The 19,211-nt window shown below is 37.9% G+C and overlaps 1 protein-coding gene across 6 annotated transcripts in view; it reads left to right on the top strand.

Moving 5' to 3' along the window:
* The first annotated feature begins 53 nt into the window (after nt 1–53).
* The window catches only part of CFAP70 (cilia and flagella associated protein 70), an 83,750-nt gene continuing 64,592 nt past the window's right edge, over nt 54–19,211 (top strand). For 2 of the 6 annotated variants that reach the window (XM_044942250.2, XM_025284741.3), the window contains exons 1-8: nt 54–420; nt 518–732; nt 2,148–2,250; nt 3,436–3,625; nt 8,015–8,113; nt 8,283–8,362; nt 13,684–13,863; nt 16,050–16,232. In XM_044942250.2, the coding sequence (XP_044798185.2) occupies nt 2,188–2,250; nt 3,436–3,625; nt 8,015–8,113; nt 8,283–8,362; nt 13,684–13,863; nt 16,050–16,232 (795 nt within the window). In that variant the 5' untranslated portion in view covers nt 54–420; nt 518–732; nt 2,148–2,187. Of the gene's footprint in view, nt 421–517; nt 733–2,147; nt 2,251–3,435; nt 3,626–8,014; nt 8,114–8,282; nt 8,363–13,683; nt 13,864–16,049; nt 16,233–19,211 lie in introns of those variants that run through there. The other 4 variants (XM_044942253.2, XM_025284744.3, XM_025284739.3 and 1 more) reach the window with 4 other exon arrangements.

Raw genomic sequence — 19,211 nt, 5'->3', positions numbered from 1 at the left:
AAAATCCCATGGACGGAGAAGCCTGCAGGCTACAGTCCATGGGGTCGCGAAGAGTCGGACACGACCTTCGTGTGTGAAATACACAAATTTCAATAGTGAAATTAAACTTTCACTATTGAAAGAAAGGAGTCGAGAAAGCAAACTCGAAATTGGAAAACTTTGTATTTAGCCAACACCCTGGGTAAGGGAAAGTGGCATCTACGAAAATACGAAACCCCAGCCAGACACGGAGGTCGTGCCTCAGGCGCAAGGTTTCCAGGGCGCACGCGCAGAATCTCACCTGGCGCCCCTATCTTTCTTTCTTCCCCCGGACAATGTTATCGCGAGTCTTGGGATCAACTTGTGGTGATTGCGGAGGCAAAGTTATCGCGAGAAGTAATTGGTTGCTATAGTTGCGAAAAACGCTTCTGCGGCTGTTCGGTAAGACTGACAGTACTCCTTAGAAAATCATCTCTTTTCGGGCTCACCACTCCAACCCTGTGGCCACACCGCGTTACCTTAGTCTCTTCTCCTTCAGCTTAACCCACAGGCCGCATCTCTGCACGATTGTACTCGCATACAGACCTGAAAGCTGCCGACCCCGCTAGGCCCCCGACTCTCCCGCCAGGCCCAGGCCTCCCACTCAAAGCCAGACTCAGAACCCACTTCCCGGTTTGCGCCGAGATTCCCCCACAAGATAAGCGCACACTGGGCTTCTGTCTCCAGACCACCGCCAGTAACATCATCTTTCATGTAAACTGTTCCTTTTTCGTTGTTTTTTTTTTTAGCGATTTAAAAATTGTTTTATTATATTAAAATTTTTAAGATTGTAGTATAGTTGATTTACTGTAGTGCATCTAATCTATTTCTAATCCGACTTCCCCTCCTGAAACTTCTGAGCAGATAACAAGAAACGCGTACCTTGTCGGTGGCAACAGGAGCCCCCACCTGACTCCCTTGACTATAACTTTTAGCTGGCCAGATTTCTTGCACTCATTTAACAAATATGCTGCTAATGACTCTTGCCGACAAGGCATGATGACAGGCACTCAGGGGCTGCAGAAATGTGTGACAGATTACTGGTCTTTAAAGGAGTAATTGAGCATTCAGTAGCACTCAAGTAGTACCTGTCAATAACACCTTTTGTGCAGTGCTTCATTGATTAAGCAGTTTTACTATTTTAGTGGATATTCACAACAAATGTGTAACAGATCAGGTTATATATCTGTTTTACAGAAGGTTACACTGAGGCCCAGAAAAGTTAGACATTTCTCCAGGGTCAGGCTAGTGAAGGCCTAATTCGTGTACTGCTATTGAAAAAGAAAAAAGGAGACTTATGTACAAGATCATTTCAAACATAAACTTGGTAAGAAAGTTGTCAGGGCCACTTAGGCCCTAAGTCAGCCTGGAGACATAACTGTTTTACAAGTGATCTGAGACCTGTAGGTAACAGAAAATGAGTGAGTTGTTAGAAAGAGGCAGAATACTTACAAAGCTTGGGGACAGAAATATATCTCTTTTTTTTTGTACCACCAGCTTAGACACACTTAACAAAGTATATCCTATGAAAATGTTGGAATTGCATTAAGTTCCATTTTTAATTGAGTCAGAAAATATGACCTTTTTTTTTTCTTAACAGCTATCCAATTTATTTTTGAAATTGTGTCCTTAGTGTTGTAAAATCATTTGAAAATATCTTTGACTAAATAAGACATAATGTCAGAACTTTTTTCAGTGGGCTAACATTCTGTATGGTTGCTACTTTCTTGTTATCAAAATGTTTTTCTAAAACTGAGAGATTAAATATCCCTTGAGGGGAGTCTTGCACATCAGAAAAAAAAAAAAAGAAAAAGCTACCAAAACCACTATGAAGGATGTGGGGGATGGGAGGTGGGGTGATGGCTTTCCTACCCTCTGCCTTGTCATAATTTGTTCTTAATGGGTAGTTACATGTATAAGGACGATTTTTTAGCACTAACCAGCAGAGTCATCCTTGTGACTAGCTCCCTAAAGCACTGCCTGTCTGGCACCAATGATTGGAAAGGGGACAAAGCAGTACCAGAGTAAGGCATTTCCCTAGGTTTTCCCCTGGTATTGGTTATGCTGTAATGTGGATAGTCGTGCAGCTGTGGAGTATAAGGGAACAGGTTCACTTATTATGTTCACAGAGCTCGAAGAAGACCAGAGAGACTTTGCCCAGGCGCCGATATGGAGCAGGTGTCATCAACAGGCAGACCTGTGCAGATCACTGTGACAGAGGGATATGACTTGGTAAAGTTATTTTCGGGAATCCTGGAAGTCCCTAGTTTATTTGTTCTTCTTGAAAGTAGTTTTGTCTTCAGTCTCTTGTCTCCGTCAGTCATCCTATTGTGGCTTGGGGAAGAATGTGTTGGGAGGAATGGAGTTCTGCATATTTCTGTCCCACCAGATCCCTTGGCTTTACATAGTAATGGCACTTCCTTCTCAGTGTTCCTTATTGTCAGTCTATAATCTGCAAGTCATGTCAGTGTGCATAAAATACCTGGCAATTTAAATATTAAACTTAATGGGGGTAAAACAGCTGGTTTTCATTTTCCTAAACAGCAGTTCCTTTCTCCTGAAAAGGATCTGAATTCTTCCAGAGCTTCTCTTATGATTAATTTCATTTGATGAAACTACAGTATAAGTATTAAACTTTAAAAGAATAATGAAATGTCAAAATATTCATTCGGTACTATGAAGTCAAACAGCTTATTCCAAAACAGGATATAATAAATGATCTCTACTTTATTTTAAAGGTATATATATAAATGTGTGTATATATATCTATATCTGCATAGCAGCAAAACACTAGAAAATATATTATTACAGGTAATTAGTTTTTCTATGTGCTTTCCTCACTTTTTCGAAACTTCCACTCCAATTAAAAATAAAATCATAAAAAATTTCCACAGTGTGCTTTTATAATCATATAAACACAATAACTTATTTTTCAAAACTTCCAACTTAATGGCCTTTAAATAGAATATTGCATTTAGCTACAGCTGTATTTGTTTAATGACTTTCTGCTGCTGCTGCTGCTGCTAAGTCACTTCAGTCGTGTTGGACTCTGTGCGACCCCATAGACGGCAGCCCACCAGGCTCCCCCGTCCCTGGGATTCTCCAGGCAAGAACACTGGAGTGGGTTGCCATTTCCTTCTCCAATGCATGAAAGTGAAAAGGGAAAGTGAAGTCGCTCAGTCCTGTCCGACTCTTCGCGACCCCGTGGACTGCAGCCCATCAGGCTCCTCCATCCATGGGATTTTCCAGCAAGAGTACTGGAGTGGGGTGCCATGACTTTCTACTTCCCCCATTTGTATCTGTGGTATAGCTTGTTAAAAAAATGTTTAAAATGTGTCAGTTTAAGTCACAATGGGTTGCCAGACGTGGGAAAATTCTCTATTTGAATATAATTGTGAAGTATGTTTCTGTCAACAGAAAGGTTTTAAAGGAGATACTTCAGTTACCTTTATTCGTGCAGAATTCAATCAAGTGGTTCTGGGAGACTCTGCAAAAATTACTGTTTCTCCCGAAGGAACTGCAAAATACAACTTCACTTGCAGCTTTGAGTTCAATCCTGAAGGAGGAGGAATCGCTTTAGATGACCTCGCCCACAAACCTGTGTTCTGTAAGTCCTTGTGATTCTAGATACATTAATTATGTGAGTGGTCAGGGTATTCTGAGGTACTTTGTGGCTCTTTTTGGGACAGATGAACACATCTTAACCTTTTTAATCTAGGAATAACACAGAATAATTTGAGTCTTACCTGCTTCTGGCAGTGGTCACTATGACCTGCTAATTTTAATCAGTTTGTATCAAAGACCTTTTGACATGTAATTGGACTTTTTTAAATGATTTAAAACTTTTTTCCAAATTGGCTTTATTCTTTCCAGCGGTTGATAATAAAACACATATATGATTAAAAAAAAAGAGAATTTATACAATTTTGAAGAAACAGTAAGCAATAACATAGAAAGAAGTAAACATACTCTTTTATGAAAAAAAAGAACCCCAAATTTGAAAGCAAGACCAGTGATATATAGATAATTTGATCTATTCATGTGTACAACTCATTTTAATTTCCCTAAAAATATTATTTAAGAACTATTTAGTAACTAATAAATTCTGTTAACAGTCAAACAAGAATGAAGATAATCCTCAAATAAATCCATGGGCATAAATGAATAGACATATAATTGGACTTTGCAGTATTGGTCTCCTAAGCTGGTTTGGAAGCTTTTCCTTTGCATTCTTATATTTAGGGCTGTCAGATTTAGGGGAAAAAAAAAAAAAAACAAAGCAAAAAACTATTTGAGACATATTTACACTAAAAAATTATTTGTTCTTTATCTGAAATGCATATTTAATTGGGCATCTGGCAACCCTATCTGTACTTCTGTATATTCACCATACTGTAGAATGGTGTAGAATTCACCATACTGCAGTTTTTAACTATCTTCCTTTTTAGAGGAGACACTTTTTGAAATCAGACTGTATCTTATTTCAGAATTTCTAGCACCTAGAAATATCTGGGATGTAAAAGGGCTCAAAAATATTTGTTGAAAGAATGAATGGATAAATAAATGGATAGTTTCTATATTCACACTTTTACAGTTTCTAGCTACATAATATTATCTCTGAAACACTTTGTCCCTAAACCTATGCTGCTAAGTCACTTCAGTCGTATCCGACTCTATGCGACCCCATAGACGGCAGCCCACCAGGCTCCTCCGTCCCTGGGATTCTCCAGGCAAGAACATTGGAGTGGCTTGCCATTTCCTTCTTCAATGTGTGAAAGTGAAAAGTGAAAGTGAAGTCACTGAGTTGTGTCCGACTCTTAGCGACCCCATGGACTGCAGCCCACCAGGCTCCTCCGTCCGTGGGATTTTCCAGGCAAGAGTACTGGAGTGGAAGTCTTTTTTTGTTTTATTTTGTTTTAACCCATATCCTTTTTTTTTGATAGTGTGATTTTAAATTTTTTATTTTATTTATTTATTTTTATTGAAGTACAGTTGATTTATAATGTTATGCTTGTAAGGTAAGGGAGTTAAAGAAGGCTAGGTTCAGAAAAAAAAGGAGACTGGCACTTTACAGGAACAGATCACCTTCAATGAGGCGAGAGGGGGCAGCAGTCAGATTAGCGAGCTGCTGCACTAACCTAAGAAATGAGTAAGTATAAATAGGCATGTATGTGGAAAGTTACAGTCTTAAGGGGGCCTGTTCTTCTCCAAGGTTGTTCAGAGTAGTTATCTCTTAAACGCCTGGGGCAAGGAATTTTGGAGATTGGCCAGGGGCTGGACTAGCTGGGAGCTGGGTGAAATCAACCTTAATGTCCATTTTTTCCTTCGCTTGCGAGTTCTTTGTTTTGCATAGAATGGTTGGGAGGACCAGAAGGGGAGTTTTAGCTCCAGGCTATTTTGAGCCATGTAACTTTCCTTCAGTGCTAATTTCTACTATAAAACAAAGTGACTCAGTTATACACATATATGCATTCTTTTTTAATATTCTTTTCCATTATGGTTTATTCCAGGAGATTAGATATATTCCCTGTCCTGTACAGTAGGACCTTGTGGTTTATCCATTCTAAACTTGATAGATTGACTTATTAACCTCAAACTCCCAGTCCGTCCCTCTGCCTCACCCACTTGGCCTTGGCAACCACAAGTCTGTGGTCTGTGTCTGTGAGTCTGTCTCTGTTTTATGGATAGGTTCGTTTGTGCCATATTTTATTTATTTATTTTTGTTTTGTTTTGTCTTTTTGATTATTAACATTAGTAACCTTGAGATATGTTTAAATTAGAATTGTCATTTTGAATGTTCACATAAAGATATACTGTAATTTGACTTATGAGGACTTTTTTAATTTAAAAAGTTTTTATTGGAGTATAGTTGATTTACAGTGTTGTGTTAGTTACTGCCATACAGCAAAGAGTCAGTTACACATACATATATATTCACTTTTTTGTGCCATATTTTAGTTTCCATGTATAAGTGTTATCATATGGTATTTGTCTTTCTTTTTCTGACTTACTTCACTTAGTATGGTAATCTCTGGTTGCATCCATGTTGCTGAAAATGGCCTTATTTCAATCTTCATTATGGATATCTGGTATTCTGTTATGTGTGTGTGTGTGTGTATGTATCCTCCTTATCCATTCATCTGTCGATGGACATTTAAGTTGTGTCCGTGTCTTGGCTATTGTGAATAGTGCTACTATGAACAGGGGTACATGTGTCTTTTTTTAATTTTTTGAATTATGTATCTTTTGAATTATAAATTATAGATGGATAAAATGTGTGTACAAAATTAAATTATGTACCATAATTAAAGTATGTACCATAATTAAATAAACAGAATAGTGAAGCCTATCTAAGTATTTTGCTAATGCAGAAGCCACAGAAGGAAAACAAAATACATTTTACATAAGCAACTATAAGATATCACAAACTGAGATACAATTTGCTGTTCTGTTCTGTACTTTCCCTTTAAAGAGCTCCTATATACCAATTAAAAAAACACCTAGAACCTAATAGATAAGTCCACAAAGCATCTGAAAGAGATATGAAAATTTCACAGATAAACATAACTTACGGTTAAACATATGGAAAATGTTCAATCTCATTTAATACGAGAAATAAAATTAAGCAGAGATTCCATTTTCACAATTAGCAAGATCACAGAGCTTAATAATGTAACATTTAGGCAAGGATGTTACCAAATTGTATTAACTTTGCCAAAAATGCTGACAGAACAACCTAAATTTAGAGGAAATAAGGATTGAGAAATAAATACAATGAGAAAGAAAAAAGGTGAATCCAGAAGGTGAGATATTCTCTATAACTGTCCTGATGTCTTCAAGAAAGCAGTGCCATATTAAAATAAGGTATGTGGGAGGAGGGACGGTTGTAAATGAAAAAAACATGAAGAAACATGACAGCCAATTGCAACATGTGGCCTTTGAGACAAACCAGCTACAGAATAAATTTTGGGGCAGTTAAGAAATGTTAGATGTTGACTGGGCATTAGATGCATTAAGGCATTATATTTAATGCTGTTATGCATATTTACTAGATGCGATAGAGGTGTTGCGGTTATGTAGGAAAGTATCGTATTTTGGATTTGTATGCTTTAATATTTGGAAGTAAAATGTAAAGATGTCTGTAACTTCCTTGGAAGTATTTGCACAAACATGAAGCAAATATATGCTAACTGTTGTTAAACCTCCGTGATGGTTATAGGGATATTCATTATACTGTGTGTGTGTGTTAGTCGCATCCAGCTCTGCGACCCCATGGACTGTAGCCCACCAGGCTCCTCTGTCCATGGGGTTTTCCAGGTAAGAATTCTGGAGTGGGTTGCCGTTTCCTTCTCCAGGGGATCTTCCCAACCCAGGGATTGAACCCGGGTCTCCTGCATTGCAGGCAGATTCTTTACCATCTGTGCTACTCATTTTTACATATTTGAAATTTTTCATAATAAATATTAACACATACAAGGAATGATGCTGCAGTGAAAAACCTGGTACATACCTTGCATGCTCTATAAATTACTCCAAGGTGTGCTAAGCCCTATGCTAGGCAATATGGGAAGATCTGGAACAGTGTTTTTCAAACTACAGATGGTGATTTTTAGTCTTTCTGAAAATTGATTGAGGGAGTCATGACCAGTAATTTCTTATACATGAAACATAATAGAAAATACCTAAGGATTTTGAGCTAGTAAGGATGAATAATACATGAAACTTTGTTATAATCATATGTATCAGTAAATTTATACTTATGTGTGCACATGATTATGATATAAAATCCTTTTTGAAAATAATTTGCATGGAAAAAAGTTTAATAAGTCACTGAGAAGGTCCAGTATCTCCAACAGGAAGTCGCTAATAATGGTGCCTTCTCTAGTTTCCAGTTCATTTCACTTAACTTGATTTTCTTTGACAGTGCTTTGTCGCACCTTGGTTATCTGATTTGTGAGTTAGACATGTTCTCATTTCTTTGTTTTGATTTTTCTAGTAACAGTGACTGAAGTTTTACCAAAGGAAAAGAAACAGAAAGAGGAGAAGACCATGGTTCTTGGTCAAGCTGTGGTGGACCTTCTTCCTCTACTGGAAGGTCAGATGTGTGATTTGCTCAACAGCAGAAATAACAAAGCTCATAAAACTTAGTTCCAGAGAAGTACAAAAATACCCTCAATGAATTTGAGAGATGCAATGAAAAGATGAGCACAGCTATCTCTGCAAAACTCTTCCTTTTTTGGCTTGACTTGGGCTTCTTTTCACAGGAGAAAGTTCGTTTGAAACAATGGTACCACTGCACCCTGTGCCAGGTTCGCCCATAGAACCTTTTCGATCAGGTGTTAAGGTAATCAGAGTTTTAACTCTCCAACATTTCATCCTGATGTTCAGTCAAGACTGTCTGCCCTTAAGGTTCAATTTAGTTGAGTCTAATTCGTCAGGCACCTTCTTTCCTTCTTTTCACAGGTACACATCATGCTAGGTTCTGGGAAACAAAGATAATAAGGCAGAATCCTACCTTAGGAGTTCATAGTCCACACATCAAAAGTTATGACCACCAGTGTGATTAAATGGTGGGGTGGGGTATATGGACACAGAGTAGATATCTGTTACTTTGCCCAGGGGTATATATAGGGAAGGTTTAACCATAAAAATACCTCTTTAACTATGTCCTGGTGGATTAAATTAAATAGTACATGAAGGCACCTAACGCAGTTTCTGTCATGGCAGCCTGCCCCTGACCACTGCAAGAGGGGAAGCATGAATTGGTAGGCTGTGCTACCGGTTTGTGTTCTGGGCTTTGTTTCAGTTTCTCCTGCCATCGGTAGCTTCTTGAGGCTCTCCTTTTACCACTCTTGTGCAGGTACACACTCACTCTTCAGCAGATACCACAGCTGTCTTCTGTTTCGCACAAGTCAAGGAGAGAGAAAGGCCTAACTGTCCCAACTATTCTGAATGCAGTTCCCCATTTAACAATTGAGGTGGGCCCTTCCTGCTTCTTGTGGATTCTGCCACAATCCACTCCTACCTCTGCTGTGATTCTCTCCTCTTATTGTAGGATATGATTGTTTTTTCCAGTTTTTTTTGATCGATCTGATTTAATTTTCTTTCTGTCTTTCAAGGATTCCTAAAACTGTGTAGTCCAGTGATGGCATTTCTTGTTCTTGGGCTGTTATAGCATTATTGTTTTATTGATGATAAGGATAATCATTTAGTATCTTTCTGTCATTTCATATGCTGGAAAGAGGTAGATAATTGAGCTCAATTTGCCTTCCTTGGTCCAGTGTCCCAGCCTCTGTGCTATTGATTTCCTTTAAATCACTGTAGGAGAAAAGTTAGTCAAATGATTTGCCAGTCCTCATGACCTCTGCTCATAATATTCCTGTGTTTAATTGTTTCATATACTCAAGGAAAAAATATATGATAAGAGTTCTCACTGATTTTATATATTAGCATATATACTAGTTTTTTTAAGACTCAGAGACTAAAATGATATAAACCTGTCCTTGAAAAGGAGACTTCAATTTGTCATCTGGTATTCCTTGTCATATTCAATAATACAAATTAGAAACCTGACAGACATGTCACTTATCTTCTCGGAGACATATTGATCAGAGATACCACATTCTCCAATGTCTCTCTTTCTTAAAAATCTTTCCTCCCTTTGGTATTCTGATTTCTAGCTCACTGACTATACCTTCTTAGGTTCCTGCATTGCATCTCTTTCCCCTGGTGGTGGTGGTGGTAGTTACTAAGTCATGTCTGACTGTTTGCAGCCCCATGAACTGTAGCCCACCAGATCCCTCTGTCCATGGGATTTCCCAGGCAAGAATGCTGGAGTGGGTTGCCATTCCCTTCTTCAGGGGATCTTTCCGACCCAGGGATTGAACCCAGGGCTCCTGCACTGCAGGCAGATTCTTTACCATCTGACTCACCACTGAAGCTCCTCTCTTTCCTCTATCTGTTGCTTAGTATGAAGGTTCTGTCCTTGGTCACCTTCTTTTCTTGATCTGTGTTCAACTCCTAGGGGAGGGCTATCATCCATAAATTTGAGGGGAAGGGTATCACCCATGAATTTCACATGTAAAGTCTGACATTCTGAAATTCAGGAGACGGGTCTGAGCTGGAGCTGCTGAATTAAAGTCTTCAGACCCCTCTCCTGAATTTCAGAATGTCACAATAACCTACCGATTTCTCTATAATGAAATTCCACTCAACATTTTAAAACTGAACTTAGCATCTTCCTTTTATTTTATTTTGGATAGTGGCATCACTCATTCATAAATCATAGGACATATGTAGAATCTATATTACTTCCATGACTGCTCACCTGGACTCTGACACTAATCTGCAAATTGGCCCTCCACCAAATCCAGCCTTTTCTATCTCCTCAGTGCCTTTGGAATCTCTCTTCTTAGCTTTATTCTTACACTTTATCACCTTGTAATCTCTCACCTGGAACATTACAAGTAGACTTGTAGCTGCCTTTGCTTCCCTCCAGTTCTGCCTTCCCCACTGCTTGCAGAGTAACTTAAAAGTAAATATGATCTCATCTCTTCCCCTGCTTCAGTTCAGTTCAGTTCAGTTGCTCAGTTGTGTCTGACTCTTTGCAACCCCATGGACTGCAGCACGCCAGGCCTCCCTGTCCATCACCAACTCTGGGAGTCCACCCAAACCCATGGCCATTGAGTCGGTAATGCCATCCAACCATCTCATCCTCTGTCGTCCCCTTCTCCTGCCCTCTATCTTTCCCAGCATCAGGGTCTATTCAAATGAGTCAGCTCTTCGCATCAGGTGGCCAAAGTATTGGAGTTTCAGCTTCAGTATCAGTCCTTCCAATGAACACCCAGGACTGATCTCCTTTAGGATGGACCGGTTGGATCTCCTTGCGTCCAAGGGACTCTCAAGAGTCTTCTCCAACACCACAGTTCAAAAGCATCAATTCTTCGGTGCTCAGCTTTCTTTATAGTCCAACTCTCACATCCATACATGACCACTGGAAAAACCATAGCCTTGACTAGACGGACCTTTGTTGGCAAAGTAATGTCTCTGCTTTTTAATAAGCTGTCTAGGTTGGTCATAACTTTTCTTCCAAGGAGTAAGCGTCTTTTAATTTCATGGCTGCAGTCACCATCTGCAGTGATTTTGGAGCCCAAAAAAATAAAGTCTGACACTGTTTCCACTGTTTCCCCATCTATTTGCCATGAAGAGATGGGACCAGATGCCATGATCTTAGGTTTCTGAATGTTGAGCTTTAAGCCAACTTTTTCATTCTCTTTCACTTTCATCAAGAGGCTCTTTAGTTCTTCTTCACTTTCTGCCATAAGGGTGGTGTCATCTGCATATCTGAGGTTATTGATATTTCTCCTGGCAGTCTTGATTCCAGCTTGTGCTTCCTCCAGCCCAGTGTTTCTCGTGATGTATTCTGCATATAAGTTAAATAAGCAGGGTGACAATATATAGCCTTGACGTACTCCTTTTCCTATTTGGACCCAGTCTGTTGTTCCGTGTACAGTTCTAACTGTTGCTTCCTGAACTGCATACAGGTTTCTCAAGAGGCAGGTCAGGTGGTCTGGTATTCCCATCTCTTTCAGAATTTTCCACAGTTTATTGTGATCCACACAGTCAGAGGCTTTGGCATAGTCAATAAAGCAGAAATAGATGTTTTTCTGGAACTCTCTTGCTTTTTCGATGATCCAGCAGATGTTGGCAATTTCATTTCTGGTTCCTCTGCCTTTTCTAAAACCAGTTTGAACATCTGGAAGTTCACGGTTCATGTATTGCTGAAGCCTGGCTTCGAGAATTTTGAGCATCATTTTACTAGCATGTGCGGAGAAGGCAATGGCAACCCACTCCAGTACTCTTGCCTGGAAAATCCCATGGACAGAGGAGCCTGGTAGGCTGCAGTCCATGAGGTCGCTAAGAGTCGGACACGACTGAGCGACTTCACTTTCACTTTTCACTTTCATGCATTGGAGAAGGAAATGGCAACCCACTCCAGTGTTCTTGCCTGGAGAATCCCAGGGACAGGGGAGCCTGATGGGCTGCCGTCTCTGGGGTCGCACAGAGTCAGACTTGACTAAAGCAACTTAGCAGCAGCAGCAGCAGCTTACTAGCGTGTGAGATGAGTGCAATTGTGTGGTAGTTTGAGCATTCTTTGGCATTGTCTTTCTTTGGGACTGGAATGAAAACTGACCTTTTCCAGTCCTGTGGCCACTGCTGAGTTTTCCAAATTTGCTGGCATACTGAGGGCAGCACTTTCACAGAATCATCTTTTAGGATTTGAAATAGCTCAACTGGAATTCCATCACCTCCACTAGCTTTGTTTGTAGTGATGCTTCCTAAGTTCCATTTGACTTCATATTCCAGGATGTCTGGCTCTAGGTCAGTGATCACACCATCGTGATTATCTGGGTTGTGAAGACCTTTTTTGTACAGCTCTTCTGTGTCTTCTTGCCACCTCTTCTTAATATGTTCTGCTTCTGTTAGGTCCCTACCATTTCTGTCCTTTATTGAGCCCATCTTTGCATGAAATATTCCCTTGATATCTCTAATTTTCTTGACGAGATCTCTAGTCTTTCCCATTCTATTGTTTTTCTCTCTTTCTTTGCATTGATCACTGAGGAAGGCTTTCTTATCTCTTCTTGCTATTCTTTGGAACTCTGCATTCAGATGCTTACATCTTTCCTTTTCTCCTTTGCTTTTGCTTCTCTTCTTTCCACAGCTATTTGTAAGGCCTCTTCAGACGGCCATTTTGCTTTTTTGCATTTCTTTTTCCTGGGGATGGTCTTGCTCCCTGTCTCCTGTACAATGTCACCAACCTCCATCCATAGTTCATCAGGCACTCTTGTCTATCAGATCTCGTCCCTTAAATCTATTTCTCACTTCCACTGTATAATCATAAGAGATTTGATTTAGGTCATATCTGAATGGTCTTGTGGTTTTCCCCACTTTCTTCACTTTAAGTCTGAATTTGGCAATAAGGAGTTCATGATCTGAGCCACAGTCAGCTCCCGGTCTTGTTTTTGCTGACTGTATAGAGCTTCTCCATCTTTGGCTGCAGAGAATATAATCAATCTGATTTCGGTGTTGACCACATGGTGATGTCCATGTGTAGAGTCTTCTCTTGTGTTGTTGGAAGAGGGTGTTTGCTATGACCAAATCTTGGTAGCCTTGGTAGCCTAAAAAATATCATTCCTAGAGCTTTTCATGCTTCCAGAAATGCTCTTTCACCTTTGAAAAACAGAAATATGTTAAAGAACATGATTTTCAAATATTTAATAAAAAACATAAAATTTTTTCAGCACTATATTTAAATTACAGAAATAATCATAAAATACGGACTGGCAATAAAAGCACCCTAATCTTACTCACTCATGTGCAACTATTAATAACATCAGTATAAAACTTTCTGATTCCTCTTCTATATGCATTTGTATTCATACTTGCCCTCAGAAAGAAAGGGCTCTAACTTTGAGATAAGGTTTTCTTCTTGGCTTTATCTCTAACTTATGGGGCCTAGAAAGAGTTATTTGAATCCTCTGTATGGAAATAATTAAACCTGACCTTCTTACCTTGAACAGTGATGTGAGATTCAAATGAGATAATGTAAAACCTGGGGAGGCCTCTGGCGTTTTAAAATTTCTGTGTAATTTTACTCTTTTATAGCAGTGCAGCCTTGAAGTTAAAGTATTTGTCGCGGAGCCCTTATTGACCCCAGCCCAGATCTCAGGAGGCAATCTTCTGAAGGTCACATTGGAGGCTGCCTACTGTGTGCCTGAATCCTTCATTCCAATAGGGCCGCTGCAGAACTACATGGTTGGTATGCAAGTTCCGTCAGCTGGAGAGGTAAAGACTTACAGCGCGATATTTATACAGATTTAGACACTCGTATGGCCATCTCTTCCTCACCTTCTAAGATTTTATTCAAAGCAAGCTCTGTTAACAGCTGAGTTTTTTAGGCTCAAAAAAATCAAGTTTACTTCTGTTTTATACATTAATGTTAATTGTATAGTTTACATGTTACATATAGTCTGTATAATTTATATCAATAAATACATATTTATTGTGGAAAATATGTAAATCACTTAAAAACTGACAATTTTTGGAAGTCGTATTTGTACAAAGATTACTTTTTTGCATATATATTGTAAATTTTGTATGGTGTTTTATATTATAGTCTTTTACATCCAAGTTATTTTCTTTTTTTTTTTTCCAAGTTATTTTCTTAGTCCAGATTTCTATAGAATGATGTGTATGGGTTTTTTGAGGCTCTTAAAAGAGATTTCAAATTTCTTGCTAAAAAAGCATTATTAGTTTCATTTGCTTTATTGCCATTTTACACTTTTTGTATAGAAATCTCCAATTCCTTGTCACCATTAGCACTCCCACCTGCAGTGCGATTTCTCCAATATTTACCAACTCTTGTTATTTTCTTTTTTCATAATAGCCATTTTAATAGGTATGAAGTAGAAAACCTTATGTTTTTCATTTATATTTCCCTAGTGAAATAAAAATTAAAAGATGCTGAGCATCTTTTCATGTGCTTACTGGCCATTTTATATCTTCTTTGGGGAAATATCTATTCAAGTCCTTTGCTCATTTCTGACCTGGGTTGTTTGTCTTTTTGTTGTTGGCATTTTGGGAGTCCTCTATATTTTTTAGCTGTTAATCCCTTATCAGATATGTGATTTGTAAGTATTTTCTCCCATTCTGTTGGTTGCCTTTCCTTACACTGGTTAGTATCTTTTGATGCCCCAGAGTTTTCAGTTTTGATGAAGTTCTATTTATCCATTTTTTAATTTTGTTATAACCAGGAAATCATTGCCAAATACGATGTCCAGAGGCTTTCCCCCTGTGTTTGCATCTAACAGTTTTATAGTTTTAGCTCTTATGTTTTGGCCTTTGATCCATTTTTGAGTTCATATTTATATATGGTGTTAGGTAAGAACCAATCTCATTCTTTTGCATGGGAATAACTAGTCTTCTTAGAACCATTTTTTGGAAAGACTGTCCTGTCCATATTGAATGGTTTTGACATCCTTAATTTTGGCAATTTTTGCTAGCATTATTGGGGTTTTTTTTGAGGAGCAGATTTTCAAGATTGTTACTCTACTATCCTGTAGAGGGCCCTCCTTCACAGAAGTCTTAAAACTTAAGACTTAAAATTTAAAACCCAAAGAATTAGAATATTTGACTTACAGGTTATGCCAATTTTAACTTTTATAATAGACTACGAAATTGCTTTCCATAGTTATACCAAATTACATTTCCATCAACTATGTGTAAGAACATCATTAACTTTACAGTGCTGTCAACACTTAGTATTTTCAGACTTTGACTCTGCCAGTCTATGGTTTAAAACGATATCTCGTGGTTTTAATATGCATTTCACTTATTCATGATATTTAGCATGTTTTTATTTAAATGTTGGATTTTCTAATTTGCTTTTCTCTAAATTGTCTTTTTATAGACTTTGCCAATTTTCTGTTGCAAATTTATTTTAGATGAATTGCAAATACAAAAATGTTTCTATTTTTACCCTTTGTCACGTTTGTTTTGTAAAAGAATTTTTAAAAAGGTACAGCATGACTCTCATATAAATATAAAATGAAATAAAGGGATTAAACCAATTCAAACAAGAATCTGAACAAATGACCCAGATTTGTTCAGAGGTGAGGTTGCTTACCTTTTCCTGGTAAGCAACCAGGAAAGTTGTAATATGTTTGCTGATAATTCAAAACTTATCATCAGCCATAGGGCAATAATCAGTTATATTTTTACTGGACGAAATACATGTGCTTATCTATGGACAAGAATAATTTGCATTATTATCAATTTTCTATAAATTACAGAATTATAAAATAGCACAAAGACAAATGAAGGACATAGGCCCCTCTTTAGACTCAGATCATCACAGAAGGGTCTATTAGACAATACCTGATATTCCATTGAAAAGACACTTCAGTAATCTTTTTTTGTCCATTTCATAGTCTTTTACAAAATTTCCTGTTACATGGTATTTATTTCTATAGAAGGACTATCCCATCTTCTTCAAGAATGGAACTCTGAAGCTTGGAGGGGAAAGAGAACCTGTTCCTAGGCCCAAAAAATGGCCTATTCCCAACATTCTGGCTCCCGGAGCTAACAACATTCCTGATAGTTTCATCGTTGGTGGTCCTTATGAGGAAGAAGAAGGGGAACTCAACCACCCTGAGGTGAAAGAATTAGATGGTTTTTTGGTGGTAATCTCAGTGCACTGACATATGATAAAACATGTTTACAGTTTGTAAATCATTGTAACTCATATACATCCATTACGTCTTAAAACAATTATGTCAAAACAATTATCTATAAAAATTTTGATTAAAATATTTCCTGACTTAAGTCCAACAAGAAAAATAATTGATTTAATTCATATTTTACTCTTTATCTCATTTGCAATTTATTTATTTATGAGTAGGTTATGATACAGTCACAAGTTGAAAAAGCATTAAGAGATATGCAGTTAATTTCTCCCTGCTTGTCTTTGTCTCTTCTTCCTAATTCCTTCCTCGATCATCACCCTGAAAGTTAACCTTCATTATAGTTTCTTGTGTTCCTTTTCAGATACTTTTTTATGAATATAAATAAAGCAAAAGTACATAGTCAAAGGAAGACTCAGAAGCAAAGACGTTTAGAAAAGTAAAGTTTCCTAAAGATTCCTCACAAAGGGCGCAAGGGAGTCAGATTCCAGAAAGACTGGCTTATAGAAATCGACATAATAAAAGTCAGGGATCAAATTGTTTTTCTTTAGGGAGTCCGGATTTACAGAAAGTATTCAAAGTCTTGCTGTTTTCAGAACTAGAACCTGTCAGGAAGACTATGCTATTTTTGCTTTATTTCAAGTGTGAAGTGTTTATTTATTTTTAACTGGGTATTAAACTACTACTACTGCTAAGTCGCTTCAGTCATGTCCAACTCTTTGCAACCCCATAGACGGCAGCCCACCAGGCTCCCCCGTCCCTGGGATTCTCCAGGCAAGAACACTGGAGTGGGTTGCCATTTCCTTCTCCAATGCATGAAAGTGAAAAGTGAAAGTGAAGTCGCTCAGTCGTGTCCGACTCTTAGCAACCCCATGGACTGCAGTGCACCAGGCTCCTCCGTCCATGGGATTTTCCAGGCAAGAGTATTCGAATGGGATGCCATTGCCTTCTCCGAACTGAGTATTATATAAAGTGCTTAATCATATTGGAAGCACGGAAAATGTGTTTTTTCTTCATATATTCATACACACAAATATCTACATGTATTCTTTCCCTATCATTTTTTTTCCACAAATGGTGACATACTCACATACTTCTGCAGCTTGCTTTTTTTGCTTTATAGTATATCGTGGAGATTTTTCCCACATAAATATATGAAGAGCATTCTCATTCTTTTTCTTTATTTGTACTTGCTATATGATATGAAATAGTATGAACATACTTTAATTTGCTGAATTAGTCTCCTGTTGGTGGACATTTAAGTTGTTGAAATTATTCTTTATATTCCTTCCTTTGTTCCCTCCTTCCCTCTCTCCCTCTGTTCCTTCCTTCATATTTTTCTACAATATATGTTTGTCAAGAGCATAGGAAATTCTGTAAACACATTTGCAAATGTTTCTTGAACAAACTGATAATCATTAGTGGAAACATTTGATGAAGTAATTATATAGTGAGTGGTTGAATTATTTTAGCGTCTGATTCTAAATATTTTAAATAGTGCCATTTGGGAAGCCCAGAGATAAGGCTAGCAGTATTTTAAAAATATTGTGTACTGTCTTTTCTCATCATTGTGATTACTAAAAATTCATGCTTTACTTTTATTAATATTTTCACTTAGATATTTTATTTTAGATATTTAGATTTTATGTTCCATTTTAGTTTGGATAACTAGTTCTCAACCTTGGTTGCTCATCACAGTCACCTAGAAAACTTTTAAAACAACGGTGGACGGTGGCCAAACTCTAACCAGGTCAATTGTATAAGAATTTACTTTTAAAGTAATGGCATTGAAACATGTAAAATATCATGTATGAAACGAGTTGCCAGTCCAGGTTCGATGCACAATACTGGATGCTTGGGGCTGGTGCACTGGGACGACCCAGAGGGATGGAATGGGGAGGGAGGAGGGAGGAGGGTTCAGGATGGGGAACACATGTATACCTGTGGTGGATTCATTTTGATATTTGGCAAAACTAATACAATTATGTAAAGTTTAAAAATAAAATAAAATTAAAAAAAAAAAAAGAAGAAGAAAAACTACTGAGAAAAAAAAAATAAATAAAGTAATACTATTGTGTATATGTACCACAGCTTTCTTATCCATTCATCTGCTGATGGACATGTAGGTTGCTTCCATGTCCTGGCTATTATAAACAGTGCTGCGATGGTATGTCCATCAGCAGATGAATGGATAAGAAAGCTGTGGTACATATACACAATGGAGTATTACTCAGCCATTAAAAAGAATACATTTGAATCAGTTCTAATGAGATGGATGAAACTGGAGCCTATTATACAGAGTGAAGTAAGCCAGAAAGAAAAACACCAATACAGTATACTAACGCATATATATGGAATTTAGAAAGATGGTAACAATAACCCTGTATACGAGACAGCAAAAGAGACACTGATGTATAGAACAGTCTTTTGGACTCTGTGGGAGAGGGAGAGGGTGGGATGATTTGGGAGAATGGCATTGAAATATGTATAATATCATATATGAAACGAGTCTCTAGTCCAGGTTCGATGCACGATACTGGATGCTTGGGGCTGGTGCACTGGGACGACCCAGAGGGATGGTATGGGGAGGGAGGAGGGAGGAGGGTTCAGGATGGGGAACACATGTATACCCGTGGCAGATTCATTTTGATATATGGCAAAACCAATACAATATTGTAAAGTTAAATAAAATAAAATTTAAAAATAAATAAATAAATAAAGTAATACCAATGCCCAAGTTTTGATTTTTTGTTTTTAAAAGCTTCCAGATAGTTCTAATATGCATCCAGGGTTGAGAATCACTGATTGAGGTTATGTGAATGAACGTTTGGCAGTTAGTCTTGGATTGATAAAAGGATAATATAAGTTAATTTATTCTGTGTACTAAAGGTACTCAAAACTTTAAGATGGTGTTAGTGTTTTTAGTAGTAGTCATACTTAAAGTAGTAATAG

The sequence above is a fragment of the Bubalus bubalis genome, chromosome 4 (assembly GCF_019923935.1).
Source record: "Bubalus bubalis isolate 160015118507 breed Murrah chromosome 4, NDDB_SH_1, whole genome shotgun sequence".
Classification (NCBI taxonomy): domain Eukaryota; kingdom Metazoa; phylum Chordata; class Mammalia; order Artiodactyla; family Bovidae; genus Bubalus; species Bubalus bubalis.
This window is presented reverse-complemented; position numbering and strand designations above follow the sequence as displayed.